Source organism: Sarcophilus harrisii, chromosome 4 (genome assembly GCF_902635505.1).
Source record: "Sarcophilus harrisii chromosome 4, mSarHar1.11, whole genome shotgun sequence".
Classification (NCBI taxonomy): domain Eukaryota; kingdom Metazoa; phylum Chordata; class Mammalia; order Dasyuromorphia; family Dasyuridae; genus Sarcophilus; species Sarcophilus harrisii.
This window is the reverse complement of record NC_045429.1, coordinates 439,303,951-439,318,986: the sequence shown is the minus strand read 5'-3', so window position 1 is coordinate 439,318,986 and position 15,036 is coordinate 439,303,951. Positions and strand designations below refer to the sequence as shown.

At 45.0% G+C, this 15,036-nt stretch overlaps 1 protein-coding gene across 4 annotated transcripts in view; it reads left to right on the top strand.

The window, feature by feature from the left end:
- The first annotated feature begins 208 nt into the window (after positions 1-208).
- The window catches only part of SMG6 (SMG6 nonsense mediated mRNA decay factor), a 179,600-nt gene continuing 164,772 nt past the window's right edge, over positions 209-15,036 (top strand). The window contains exons 1-8 of one of the 4 annotated variants that reach the window (XM_031967800.1): positions 209-341; positions 4,177-5,932; positions 6,245-6,437; positions 6,798-6,908; positions 7,842-7,948; positions 8,125-8,203; positions 10,785-10,895; positions 11,118-11,318. In XM_031967800.1, the coding sequence (XP_031823660.1) occupies positions 4,182-5,932; positions 6,245-6,437; positions 6,798-6,908; positions 7,842-7,948; positions 8,125-8,203; positions 10,785-10,895; positions 11,118-11,318 (2,553 nt within the window). In that variant the 5' untranslated portion in view covers positions 209-341; positions 4,177-4,181. Of the gene's footprint in view, positions 342-2,136; positions 2,303-3,340; positions 3,550-4,176; positions 5,933-6,244; positions 6,438-6,797; positions 6,909-7,841; positions 7,949-8,124; positions 8,204-10,784; positions 10,896-11,117; positions 11,319-15,036 lie in introns of those variants that run through there. The other 3 variants (XM_023503723.2, XM_031967801.1, XM_003770120.4) reach the window with 3 other exon arrangements.

Genomic DNA, 15,036 nt, shown 5'->3' with positions numbered 1-15,036 from the left:
CGGGGGATGGGTGTGTGCGCGTGCGTGCGTGCGTGCGTGCGTGTGTCAGTCAGTCAGTGTGGGTCTGTGTGTGTGTCTGTAGCTGTGTGTGGGTCGCTCGGTCGGTCGGGGCGGGGCGGGGCGGGGCGAGGGAGGGGGCAGCGCGCGCCGCCCGCCCGTCCGCCCGCCCGCCCGCCCGTCGTGGTTTCCTGGCTGCGCGCGGCGGCGGTGGCGGCGGCGGAGCCCGAGCAGGAGGAGCAGCAGCAGCAGCGAAGATGGCGGAGGGGCTGGAGCGCGTCCGGGTCTCGGCGGCCGACTGCGGGGATCCCTGGCCACCCTGGCCCCGCAGGCGGGCTCTCGAGGGTGAGCCGCCGCCGCCCCGCCCGCTCCGGGCTGGGCCGGCCCCCGAGCCCCGCCCCGGGCCCTCGGGGAGGCCGGCGGCGGCCGCAGGGGCCGGGAGGGAGGGGAGGGACCGAGGAGGGGCGGGGGCTCGAGCCGCCGGTTTGGAAGCTCCCCGCCCGCCCGCCGCTCCCCAGGGCCTTCCGCCCCCCCCCCGCCTGAAGGGGGCGGTCCGAGTCAGCCCGGACGCCTCCCCCCCGCCCCGCCCTGGGCCCGCCCCTTCTTCCTCTCGCGCCTGCCTCCTCTTGTCCCCCCAACTCCTGCTTCCCCAGTAGTCTTCTTTCTCCCGGCTCCCATCCTTCGCTCTTCCCCCCTCAGATTCCTCCTCTCCCCTCCCCCAGTGCCTCCCTCCTCCCTGGTCCTCCTTCCTGCCCCCGCCCCTTCTGGTACCTCCTTCCTTCCCCCCTCAGGTCCTACCTCCTCTCCCTCCCCCCCAGTGCCTCCCTCCTCCCCTAGTCCTACCTTCCTCCCCCTTCTAGGTCCTACCTCCTTCCTTCCCCCTTCAGGTCCTACCTCCTCTCCCCTCCCCCAACCCCTCCCTCCTCCCCTAGTCCTCCCCCTCCCCCCTTCTGGTCCACCTCCTTTCCCTCAGTCCTCCTCCTCTCCCCTCCCCCAGCCCCTCCCTCCCTCCCCCCCAGGTCCTACCTCTCTCCTTCCCCCCACCCTAGGTCCTACCTTTCCCCTTCTCTGTTCTACCTCTTCTCCCTTCATGATCTGTCTCTTTTCCTTCTCCTCTTGTCCCCCATCCTATTTCTTTACCTCTACCTCTTCCTGCTCACCCCCCACCCCCCACCTATCTCTTCTCCCTACCTCTTTTTCCTCTTCTCTTCACCTCCAGGTCCTACTCCACCTCCTTGTAGGTCCTACTTCTCCCCCTCCCCAACTTCTTTCTCTTCTTTTTTCCTCCCCACCTCAAGTCCTACTTCTTCTTCTGTCCCTTCCAATTTCCCCTATCTTTATTTTCCTACATTTTCTCCTTATCCCACCTCTTTACTTCTCCCCCAAGGTCCTATATTGTCTTTTCCTCCAATACCTTTTCTTCTCCCCTCACCTTTTCTCCTGCCCATCCCCTCCCCCAGGTCCTACCTCTTCTCTTACCTTCTTTTCCTTCCCCACTCTGAACTCTACCTTCTCTTCTCCCTATGCCCCCACCCATTCTGGTCCCACCTTCTTGGCATGTCTTCTGCTTCTGCACACACACACACAAAAATGAAATTAAGAGAGGCAAAGTAACTTGTGACTGCCTTCTCACTTGTTTAGTTATTTTTTTTTATTCAGGCAAATGGGTCCTCAAAAAGGGTTGCCCCATGCCAAGCCTTTGCCCTCAGTGTCCCCAGGAGCATGTTACACCTTTCCTGGATGGTGTGGGAGGCTGGGCCGTAGACATGGGCTGCCTGGGGGCTGGAGGCCATATGGGCCTTTTCAGTTGAGCTAGTTTATTAAGTATATGCTATGTACAGGGCAGCTTTCCAGGGACTGGTATGTTTTGCAAGGAAACAGAATGTGTAAATTGAGGAGTCAAAACAAGATAAGGGGAGGAAGGGAGGAGGGCTTCTTCACCTGGGACACCTAGGCGAAAGCCAGGGAGTCCTGAGAGAGGGAGGGCATCTTGGGCAGGCCAAGGAGCCAGGGCTATGGAAGTATGTCTGTTTAGAATGAAAAGGACCAGGAAGGGAAGAGTATGGACATAGATTGGAGCCAGGTTGTATGGGGCTTGATTATCTAAGGAGTTTCTTTCTTTTCCTAAAGTGGCTCCTTGGGCAGGGGAGGGATATGGTCAAATCTGTGCTTTGGACAGCTTCTTTTGGCAGCTTTATGGAAGAGAACCAGAAGCAGAGCAGTCAGAACACTACTGCAGGAACCCAGAAGAGACAAGGGCCCAAATTAGGAGGATCACTCACAGAGCAGAGAAAAGGGATCACAGGTGGGAATTGGGGAGGCATCTTTGATAACGTCTGTGTTTGAGATGACCATGGGACATGCAGTTATCTAGTAGAGTTGGTGACAATGGGACCAGGAAGAATTGAAACTGGATATATAGGTTTGGGTATCATCTGTTTATGGATGATATTTGAACTTGTGGAAGCCAATGAAACCAGGAAGGAAGGGAGAATGGAGCAAGAAAAGGACCCAGGAAAGAGACTTCATGATAGGGATTAGCATGTGGATGATGATCCAGCAAAGGAGTGATCAGATGTGGGAGAGACCAGTGACCTGAAAGCCTAGAGAAGGGAGAGAGCCATGATGGAGGGGCCTAGTCAGTGGTGCCCAAAGCTGCAGAGAGTTCCTAGAGAGCATGTACTGAAGAGAAGAGTAGAGGTCTGAGCAATAAAGAAATATGGAGTGAAAAGAAGGCTGTAAAACTGTTTTTTGTTGCTCGATAACTTGACTGCATCTCTGCTTTGCAGTCTAAATAGCAGAAACTTATTTCATCCTTCTTTGGGATGAACCATGAGATTTGTCCTTGAAATAGATTTATTGGCCTTTGTTATTTGTTAGAACAGCCCCATTCTGTAATTTTTTTTTTAAATTCCAGTGAAATACCTTTTTTCCCCCTAGTTTTGTTATTATTTAAAAGCCTAACCTAGTGGTCAATAGTTGGATTAAAAATGGAAGCTAACTTTGAAACTGACTGTTACCATTCCAGAGTTGTCAGAGCTAAGTGTTTACAGAACAACATTGGCTATTTCCATAGCACCTTTCTTCTGAATGCTATATTAACACTCACACCTTCAATACCACATTTTCTATAAACATGATTAATCATTGCAGGTAGTAACATTTCCTTTTCACTGAGAAGGAAAAAGGACTTCCAAAAGCCACTTAACTTGTTGTGTAGATATGAGAGGGTAGAGCCTTGGGAGATGATCCCGAGAATTATGGCTCCTCCATATCTGAATTAGTTTCCTTTTTTTTTTTTTGCATATGCCAGTTTAGTGTTTGGAGAGCATGTCACAATCCTTCTATCATCTTCCAGGGAAAGCTCCCTTGCAGAACCTTTTCCTTCTCACATTCCATCGTCATGGCAGCAGCTGGTCTCAGCGTTCTAATGATGGGGGCCTGAGCACTATTTCCTTGGAATGGCTTTGCTGGCTGCTGTCAGGGAGTTGGTGAGCATGAGTGGACTTGAAGAATGTGAGAGGAACTGCTTCCTGTTTTCCCCAACAGGAGGTGTGTGTGCTTGGTACCCTCCACTTTTTCCCTCGAGGAGGGGATTACTATAGCTATGCCGTTGATCTACAGATTTAGAGACTGTGGGATCAGAAACTGGGTCCTTGAGGAGGCTGTGGCCTTTCGATTGCCATGTGCATATCCCTTTTCTCTTCCAGAATATTTTTTAGTAAAAATCACTCATCCCACAATACTTGTGGCGTTTAGCCACACCCAAGAGGCAAAGGGAGAATGGCTGAGATGACTCAAGGGGTTCGATAGAGAGTGTTGGTAAAGGGAATCATCAGAAGAGCCTTTAGTTGATTTGGAGTCCAAGAGATCTGAATGAGAGTTCTGGTGATTCTGGAGAACAGATTTTTCTTTTTTCAAGTCATAAGTGTAGGTAGCCCTAACACAGCTAGATTCTTTTCTTTGCCAGATGCTGAGCTCATATGTAAACCCAAATTTTAGTTCTTGTTTTGTTTCCATTTCAAAACACCTTCTGCTCCAGGGGCCTCTGGAGACCTTTCCTTCCCTGCTTGCCAATATGAGCATTTGGGTGTGTAATTTTGCCGTGTTTTCTATTACATAATCACAGTGACACATACGTTCTCTCTCTCCCCCCTTTTCTTTGCCTTCCCCCCACAGAAAACATGAAGGAGTTGAAGGAGCCTAGGCAGCGGAAAGATAATAGGCGCCCAGATCTGGAAATCTATAAGCCTGGGCTTTCCCGACTGAGGAACAAAACCAAAATCAAGGAACCTTCAGGGACGGAGGAATTCAGAGATGAAACTGCCAATGACAGAGATACCTCTGCTCTGGAAAATGGAACCCAGGCCATTCAAGATCTCTGCAAGGGGGTGGACAGCCAACAGCAAAATGGCCCTGCCGACACAGAAAGGAAAGAACCCTTCCAGGGACAGGAATCTTGCTCTAAAGCCTCAGGACCAGAGGATAGGTCTCTTAGAATTATTAAGAGAACCAAGAAACCTGATTTACAGATCTATCAACCTGGAAGACGCCTCCAGACCATTGCCAAAGACCTGCCTGGCCGAGTGGAAGAGAACGAGGTCCTCAGTCAGGTAGAGCAGCTCAGAGTTGAGGATGATGAGCCTGAAAAGGACCTGGGGAAGGATGGGGTCAAAGCCAAGCCCTCCAGAGATGAGGCTGAGAAGCACCTGAAGACCCTGAAGGGGGGAGACAAGGGCAAAAAGACTGAAAGGGGAGAGGGGACAAGGAAAGTCCACGATGACATGCCCCAGGGCAAGCCTGGCTCCGCCAAGCGCTACTCGAGGTCTGACAAGCGGAGGAATCGCTATCGCACTTGTAGCACCAGCTCTGCTGGGAGCAACAACAGCGCCGAAGGTACCGGGCTCCCCGATAGTGGTGGGCGGCGCCGACGCCAGGATCGAGCCAAGGAGAGGCCTCGTCTGAAGAAGCAAGTGTCTATGTCTTCAACTGACTCCCTGGATGAAGACAGAACTGATGAGTCAGACCTTCTGGGACCCCGCAGGAGCTCAGAGAGGAGGAAGCCTTCGGACCGAAGCTGGTCTTGCCATGGGGAGGGTGAACGGAGAAGTGAAGGTAAGGAGAACAGAGGGGGCCTTCGAGTCACTTTTGATGCAGAGATCGTGAACAAGGATGTATCCATGGTGAGACTTTCTAAGGAAGATGTGGACAGACTGAAGGCTGACAGAGGATCAGGCAGCATGGGCAAGGCCCCTGAAAAGCAAGAGTCCAAAACCCCAAACCAGGAACTGCGGGGTCGTGGTCGGGGCATTTTGATCTTGCCTGCCCACACAGCACTGTCGGTCAATACAACAGGATCTCCAGAGTCTACACTTTTGGGATCAAAGCTTCTCTTTGGAGCTGGTGGTAAGGGATCTCGGAATCGGGGCCGGGGAGGCACTTCCCGGAGGCTGTGGGACCCAAACAATCCTGACCAGAAACCTGCCCTGAAGAGCCAGACTTCTCAGCTCCACTTCCTGGATACTGATGATGAAGTCAGCCCCACTTCTTGGGGGGACTCACGCCAAGCCCAGACACCTTACTATAAATTTCAAAACTCTGACAATCCTTACTATTATCCCAGGACACCAGGTCCTGGACCTCAGTATCCCTACACAGGATACGGCCCACTGCAGTATCCCCTGGGCCCTACAAATGGGGTATATCCAGGGGCTTACTACCCTGGCTATCCTGCTCCATCTGGGCAGTATGTCTGTGGCCCTCTTCCTGCTAGCTCCCTGAGTCCTGAAGAGATGGAGCAGCAGGTGAGGGACCTGCAACAGCAGGAGCTCCATCGGCTTCTTCGAGTAGCTGATAACCAGGAGCTGCAGCTCAGTAACCTGCTCTCCAGGGACCGGATCAGCCCTGAGGGCTTGGAGAAGATGGCCCAGCTCAGGTATGTATTGTTCCCATATTGGTGGGGGTTGGGGGTGCAGGTGCGCAGGAGCACATCCTAGTGAAAGAGGGAAAGAACTGAGAAGAGAACTTGTGCAGTCTGAAAAAAGATTTTAAAATTGCCTTTGAAATGGAGAAAGGATGGGGTTCTTGTGTCATCTACTAAGTCAGATGAAAATCCCCTGCTTTAGGATTCTTTCCTGTGGTCCTGGGATGGGGGTAGTGTACAGAAGGAAGTTGCTAATTTGCAAAAAGGCCAGGCCCCGTCTTGATAGCTGTTTTTGATCTTGCCATCTGATGCATCCCATTTTAGAGCAGAGCTGGTGCAGCTTTATGAGCGCTGCCTCCTGCTGGACATTGAGTTCTCAGATCATCAGAACGTGGACCAGATCCTGTGGAAGAGTGCTTTCTACCAAGTTATTGAGAAGTTCAGGCAGCTGCTTAAAGACCCAAATGCTGAGAACCCAGAGCAGATCAGGAGCAGGCTGCTGGAGCTCCTGGACGAGGTGAGCCCTGAGTGCCAGCATATCTCACTGGACAGCCCACAGAAGCCTCACACGTGGGACTTTTTCCTTAGGCTTGAAGGGGACTGATCTTGGAGTGTTGTTTTTTTTTGTGGTCATTGAGGTTCTGCTTGAGGTACATTCACTGTGCATGTCATTTATGAAAAGTTGCTTAGTAACTCGACCTAACTCATTTCCTACTTCTTTATTGTTTTTTTCATAATGATGAAGATTAAATGGGGAGCAGTAGCAGAATTTTGCATCTCTTGCCTTAGTTTCTCTGTTTGGTCGTTCATGGGGAGGGTAAAACTTGTGGTGTTTTCCCATCCTGTCATGGTTTCTTCCCGCTTCTTTTCTCCACAGGGCACTGGCTTCTTTGATAGTCTGCTTCAGAAACTGCAGGTTACATACCAGTTTAAGCTAGAGGACTACATGGATGGTCTAGCCATTCGAAGCAAACCATTAAGGAAAATGGTAAGATAATTCTCCAAGCCAGTGGAGACTCTCATGCAGACTCTGGCTAGTTTCCATATTCCTTTAATTATTTTTCAATTTGCTATTTGATAAAGTTGATGCTTATGGCTATCACTGAGTCAGGGAGACCTGGTATGGTGTTAGGGAAAGAAAGATTATATATGTGGTAAGAAAAGAATAAAGAAAGCAGAATTGTTAGAATTGCACAGGTTATATAAAAGGGAGTGACATGGGGCAGTGGTTAGAGCGCTGGTCTCTTAGTAGGGAAGACTTGGGTTTAAGTCCTGCTGTAGACACATAACTGGCTTTTGTGATCCAGGACAAGTCACTTAGCTTTTGGGAGTACTGGGGGGCATAGTGGACAGAGCTCTATCTGCCTCAGGTTCCTTATTTGTAAAATGGGATGAAAATAACACCCACTTTGAAGGATGGTAATGAAGATCAAATGGGATATTTGTCAAGTGTTTAGGACAATGCCTGGCACAGAATAGGGGCTTCATAAAAGCCCCTTTCCTTCTTTTCTCTCTATTGCCTCTGCCTCCCTAAGACTATAAGTGGCAGAATTGGTGCGGGTCTGCATTGTTAGAGGGGATTTAACAGGAAGGGCCTTGGCCTGTGAAATCACAGATCCTGGCTCATTCCGGTAACGAGAGAAGTAGGCTAACTCTGTAGATAAGTTCCTTTTAGCAGCCTTTGTCCATGGTTGTCCAATCTAGTGTCCCAGAAGAAGGAAACAGACTTCATTTCCTGACCTCTTCCACTGTCTTTTTTCCCCTTCAGTATAACTTTTAAAATAGGGTGTTGTTTCCATCTAAAGAAAGTGGGCTTATTGCCTCACGGGGTTGTCCAGGTACCTTGTTAAGAACTGTATTCCATAGTGGCTCTTCTAATTCACACATTTTCTCCAAATGTTTACTTACTGTTTACTTGAAGGTGAAATATGCATTAATCAGCGCCCAGCGATGTATGATTTGTCAAGGAGACATTTCCAGGTACCGGGAGCAAGCCAATGATACAACAAACTACGGTAAAGCACGAAGGTACTTGTTCCTTGTTCTTCCTTGTTCTTCAGGCCTAGACCTGGTGTGAGAATGGAGTGGAAACTTGGGCTGCATCCCACCACAGGGATAGTGCCATGCAGGCTCCAGGCTTGGTTGGGTGGGGAAAAGGTGACCTATTTTGAACTTACGTGGTTTTTGTCCCCTTTGCATTTTAGTTGGTATCTGAAGGCTCAGCATATTGCTCCCAAGAATGGCCGACCTTATAATCAGTTGGCGTTGTTGGCTGTGTATACGGTAAGCACACCTGTGTTTAGGGGAAATGTGATTCTGGCTTGTCACAGGAGTAAAGTGGGAAGTTGAGAGTGTCAGTTCTAGCTTGAGATGCCTGCTGGATTTACTTGGCCAAAATAGTGCCGACAATATCCACTTTCCTTGCCACCTCTCTTCTTGGGCCTCCTTTCCTGAAACTGCTATGATCGTCAGGTCAAAGGAAATGTCTGAGAAGGGTAATCAGCTCATGGCAGTAATGACCCTGAAATTCCCTGTCCAGCCAAAAGCAGGTTGTGACAGTAGTGATTAGTGTAGTTCACCAGTGCACACACACAACCTAATCTCACTTCTGAATCTCTTCTCTTTATCTGTGCTGATCTGTTTTTTCACTCTGCCTACCCATGACTGCATTTCTTGTACACATGTACACATCTTCCTTTTTCCTTCTCCTTCTTCTCTGAGTGATTGCAACCTTTTGTGTCTCTCTCAAAAAGCTATCTTACACGGAAATAAATGCTTCCTGCTTCCATGGTCCTCCCGAGAATAAAATTTCCAATCCTTAACCTCTTTAAATCTATCGAGAATTGTATCGGACTAATTGAGTTTCTTTTATTTTGTTTCATCTCATGTCATTCGTTTTGTTTCCTAGTCATTCAAATATTTATCGAGAATATATTATGTCATTGTGTATCTAACATTGTTGTAGGTATTATAGGTTCTATGGAGGGGGGGGAAGGGGAGATAAAGTAGCCCTGGGTGCTCCCTCCCCAGGTTCTGCTCTTGTTCCATAATGTCTCACTTTGTGATTTCATCAGCTCCCATGGTTTCAATTATATATGATTCCAAGATCTCTGTGTCCAGTCCTAAGGTTCTTTACAGAGCTATAGTCTTGTATCATCTGCCTCCTGGACATCTCAAACTATATGTCCTATAGACATCTCAAACATAGCATGTCCTAGACAGAACTCATTGTTGTCACCTCAAAACTCTCCCTTCTGTAGAACTTCTCTATTACTAAGGAGGGCTACGTCATCCTCCCAGGTCCAGCTGACACTAGCTATTCACTCCACATATCCTCTCAGTTGCCAAATCTCACCTTCCTAACCTCTCTTGTAGGTGGCCCCTTCTTTCTCCTCATGTATCCATAGCCCTAATTCAGGACCTAAGTATTGTAATAGCTTTCTTACTGGTCTTCCTACCTCAGTTCTCTCCTCATTCCAATTCATTCTCTATTCATCTGCCGAGGTGATTTTTTTGTTTTTTGCTTTTCCTAATTTATTTTGTTTTATTTTTCTTTCCTCTTCTTCCCTCCAAACAAACAACAATAGCAAAAACCCTTATCACAAACATATAGAGCTAAACAAGATCAAATGTCATGTATAAAAATGTCTTTTATATCTTTTTTTTTTTCCCCCCTGAGACAATTGGGTTAAATGACTTGCCTTAAGGTCACACAGCTAGGAAGTGTTAAGTGTCTTGAGTTCAGATTTGAACTCAGGTTCTCCTGATTTCAGGGCTGGTGCTCTATCTACTGCCCCACCTAACTGCCCCACCTAACCCTAACACCCTCCCTCCCCCTCTCCCCCCCTCCCCCGGCCCTCAACCACTGGAATGTATGCTCCTTGAGGACAGGATTGTTTTTGACTTTCTTTGTACCTGCAGCATTTAGCACAGTGCCTGGCACAAAGTAAACATTTAATAAACATAAAAGGCTAAGAGAAATAGCAATATACTCTCCCTGCCCCCAATCACCTTACAATGTAGTTGGTAACATAAAACACATAAACACATTGGAATTATTTAACTAACAATATGACACAGTGATATAGGTACAAAAAGTCCTGGTGCCCACAAAGTGTTGTGGTTTTAGAGGAGGGAAAAATCAACATGGGATGAAGTCTTTGTTGAAGAATTTAGAAAAGTTGAGGTTTATTACATTGAATTCCCAGTCCCTATATTTATGCACACATGCATTTTTGATTTCCTTCACAAGCTAATTGTACAATAATTCAGAGTCTGATTCTTTTTGTACAGCAAAATAACGTTTTGGTCATGTATACTTATTGTGTATCTAAGTTATATTTTAATATATTTAACATCTACTGGTCATCCTGCCATTTAGGGGAGGGGGTGGGGGGGGTAAGAGGTGAAAAATTGGAACAAGAGGTTTGACAATTGTTAATGCTGTAAAGTTACCCATGTATATATCCTGTAAATAAAAGGCTATTAAATAAATAAATAAATAAATAAATAAATAAATAAAAAAAGAAAAGTTGAGGTTTGAAGAATGGATAGTGTTGGATAGTAAAGAAGAGGCGATGTCAATCTACATGGTTGCAAAAGCTGTGGGAATGGATGGGGATGGATGGGAATGGATGGGGCTTATTCAGAAGTCCAAGAAAAGCCTGGTCTGCTTTTTTCTCTCTGTTCCTTTTTCTCCCTTAGTTCTTGTGGAATTGTGACTGTGGCTGTTTTTGTGTTAGCATAGCCTAATTTTCCCTTTTGAGAATTTTAGAAAGGCCAGGAAAGCTGACAGATCTCTGGACCAGATTGCCTCAGGCTGGGCTTTTGGAGGGACCTGAGAATGTCTGTTTTGTTTTGACAGAGGAGGAAGCTGGATGCTGTGTACTATTACATGCGCAGTTTAGCTGCCAGCAACCCAATCCTTACAGCCAAGGAGAGCCTCATGAGCTTGTTTGAAGAGACTAAGCGAAAGGTGAGTGGGGTGGGGATTCCAAAGAGCTGCACTGATGATGGGTCCCGTGAAGAGTCAGTTGCTTCGTTGTTGAACTAGGCCTGCCACAGTGGCCGGTTCAGAGAATTAATACCTTTGAAGAGGCCGTGCTAGTGGAACTGTGCCACTGGGGGATGCCTTAACTTTTCTATTCCCTCTCTTAGCTAGGGGTGTCTGAGTGTGTGTATGTGTGTGTACATGCAGGCAGAGCAGATGGAGAAGAAACAGCTGGAGCTAAGCCCTAATCGATGGAGGAAAGGCAGGCGGTCAACTTTCCGGCACATTGGTGATGACACAACCCGCCTGGAGATTTGGATCCACCCTTCTCACTCCCGATCTCAAGGCACTGAATCTGGGAAGGACTCTGAGCAGGAGAATGGCCTTGGCAGCTTAAGCCCCAGCGATGTGAGTACCAGCAGAAGCTGAAAGGGAAGCTCTTTGGTCTTTGTGTGCACATTATGGTGTTGGCTTACTTCTTCCTCACGGCCTAGGAGAAATGGGGGAATTCAGTGATCTTCCCTTCCCTCTGCTGCAGCTGCCTTCTTACAACTGTGCTCCCCTCTCTCACCACTGGGTGGCACTATATGATCTCAGAAAGATGCTGATTCACACACTTTCTTTGGATTTGGATGCCCCCACTAAACACAGAAGGAGATATTTTTATGCTGTAGATTACCCTGGTCTGTTGTGGGTTTACATATTCCCATCTAGAATCTTATTGCCTTAAGTTTTCTCCTCGCTATGATTAAGATTAGAACAGCTTGCAGATGTACCTCAAAAAGATATCCAAGCTAGCTCACAGCTTACTTTTGGTCTCTGGGTTTTCCTTCCATGTTTTTGGGGCTGGAGATTTGACCTTTTCCCAGAAGCAGAAGAAATGCCAGTTATAAGGTTGAATTTGTCATTTCTAGGAGACAGTTGTTGGAACAAAAGTGTTCTTATAGCTCAACCTCTTAATGATGGGACTTTTCTCTTTTTGATTTGGAAAGTTCACTTCAATTTTATATTCCTTTTCCTGTTTCCTTTTTGTTCTTCAGTATCTTCAGTAAAGCTTTTGAAAGTAATCCTCTTTGCTAAGTGAATCTTTAAACTTGATTTCTGCCCATGGGTTTGATTTGACTACACAATGCTTTGGTATATTTGCGTTGTTCTTTCATGTTCAGCTTGGTGGCAACTATAAATTTTTCATTGCACCCCTGGGATACTGTTATACTTGATTTTTTAAAATTAGGGAGTAGCATGGAATTGGTGAAAGCATGACATAATCTCTCAAATGCAAGGGAACCTACTCACTTCTCCATTTTCAATCATGAGTTCAATCTGTGTGCATAGGGCATGTCCAGGTTTTCTGTAGTGATGAGGTTATGGGGCTGAGGCAGGAGAGTTGTGAAGGAGGGGAAATCTGCCATAACAATTCCTCTCCTGGGCAATGTTCATTTTCATCCATTTGATTTTTTCCTGGTATGGTGGTTTTTCCTTTAAAATATTGGAAGTATGGATATTCCCTTGTAAGCGGCTTTGGATCATGTAAAGGAGATTGGGAAAGTCAGAACCTTGGTGCAATCAGTAAATATAGCATCATATGTACAGAAACATCTGTTAGAAGACTCTACCATTTATAGGGAATTTTTTTTCCATTTCATCTTGTCATAGGACATCTTCCATGACACTGGCAAAAACCAAAAAACTTTGGTAGACATGTCTCCTGGTTTTAATTTTGCTCAGTATTCATAATTAAGAACTCATTGAACAGAGTTACTCTGATTCCATTAAATAAGGATTCTTATATTATTGTAATATGCATGAGACTACTTGTTGCAGAAGAGTCTATAAGGTGCTTTTTGTTTTACCAAAGCAGATTTTTTTGGTAATCAATAAATAAAACACTTATATCTTTTCACTTCAACTGTTTTGAAATCTTGTCTTTTCCCTTTTCATAGTTTCATTAAGAATTTTCTCAATAAGTATGTAGGGTTTTTTGGGGTTTTTTTGAGATTCTGGTATCCTTTAATTTTTTTTTTCTCAATAGTATTTTATTTTTCAAAATACATGTACAGATAATTTCCAACATTCATTTTTGTAAGATTTTGTGTTCCACATTTTTCTCTTTCTTTTACTCTTCCCTCTTTCCAAGACATCAAGCAATCTGATATAGGTTAAACATGTACAATCCTTTTAAATATATTTTCATATTTTTCATTTTGTGCAAGAAAAATCTGACCAAAAAGGGGAAAAAAAACCTTGAGAAAAGAAAAAGCAAACCAACAAAAAAAGTGAAAATACTGTATCAATTCACATTTAGTTTCCATAGTTCTCTCTCTGGATGCAGATGGCATTTTCTATCACAAGTCTATTGGAGTTTGTCTTGAATCCCTATATTGTTGAGAAGACTCAAGTCCATCACATAATCTTGCTGTTATTGTGTACAGTATTCTTCTGGTTCTGCTCACTTCAGTCAGCATCAGTTCATGTAAGACTTTCCAGACTTTTCTGAAACCAGAGTTGGTCATCCTTATTTTTAGAAAAATATTTCATTATATTCATGTATATAGTTAATTCTTAAAAATTTTTATGAACTTGAGGATTGATGGTTGTCCTCTTTTTATTACCTTTAAAGAAAATTACTGACATCAAGATTTTTTGGATAATTACTGTTTTTTAGTACTAATGTGATGCCTGATTTTTTTCTCTGCCCCCCATTTTTGGGGTATTTTTCTGTCTGAAGTATCTTGGGTAGGGAAATCTTGGGTAGCTCAGAAAACAAAGAATCAGACACACCTCTTTCCTCTTGGCAAAGTGGTAGAGGGTTATGAATTAGTCACTAGATAAGTTTGTTGTTTTTTTTTTAATAAGGGGGGATTCATCTCTGGGGGAAGGCATATTCAGAAATGATAGTGCCCTAATAACAAAGATTTCAATAAAGCAAATATAAATATTTTAAGATGCAAGGAAACTTTTGTGTTCTTTGCAGCATGGTAATCCTCTCAGTGATTAGTTTAGTTGTTAGTGATGGTTGGTTGTTCTGTCATTTACTTGCGTCCAATGCTTCATGACTGTACTCCATGCCCTTCTGAGTTCTACTCTTTCCTGAAGTCTCATGTTTCCATGACACTATTGATCTATCTTATTCTCTGCTATCCCCTTTTTCTTTTGCTTTCAATCTTTCCCAATCTTAGGATCTTTTCTAATGAATCCCATCTTCTCATTAGGTGACCAAAGTGTTTAAGCTTGAACTTTCATATTTGACCTTCCATTGAATAGCTGAATTAATTTCTTTAACTATTGACTGATTTGATTTCCTTGGTTTTAAAATGCTAAGGGAATCTTAAAAGCCTTCTCTAGCACCACAGTTTGAAAATGTCAGTTTTGGAGCATTCAATTTTCCTTATAGCCCAACTCTCACAGCCATACCTTACTACTGGAAAAACCGTTACTTTGACTATACAAACCTTTGTCAGTAAAGGAGAATGTTTTTGCTTTTTAGTATGCTCTCTAGATTCGTCATAGCTTTCCTTCCAAGGAGCAACTGTCTTCTAATTTCATGGCTGCTGTTGCTGTGTGCAGTGATCTTTGAATCTAAGAATATATAAGCTGACACTACTTCTGTTTTCTATCTGTCAGGAAGTTATGGGACCATTAGCTAAATTCTTTTTTTTTTTTTTAATTAAAGCTTATTATTTTCAAAATTTATGCATAGATCATTTTCAACATTTACTCTGGCAAAACCTTGTGTTCCAAATTTTTTTCTCCCTCCCTTTCATCCCCCTCTCCAGACAACCAATAATCCAATATATGTTAAACATGTGCTATTTTTCTGTACATATTTCCACAATTATCATGCTGCGCAAGAAAAAGCAAATCAAAAAAGAAAAAATAAGAAAACAAATCCCAAGCAAACTACAACAAAAAAGTGAAAGCACTATGTTTATGATCCACATTCAGTCCCCACAGTCCTCTCTCTAGTGCAAATGGCTCTCTTCATCACAAGACCATTGGAACTGGCCTGAATCACCTTACTGTTAAAAAGAGCGTCCATCAGAATTGATCGTTGTATAATTTTGGTGTTGCTGTGTACAATGTTCTCTTGGTTCTACTCACTTCACTTAGCATCAGTTCATGTAAG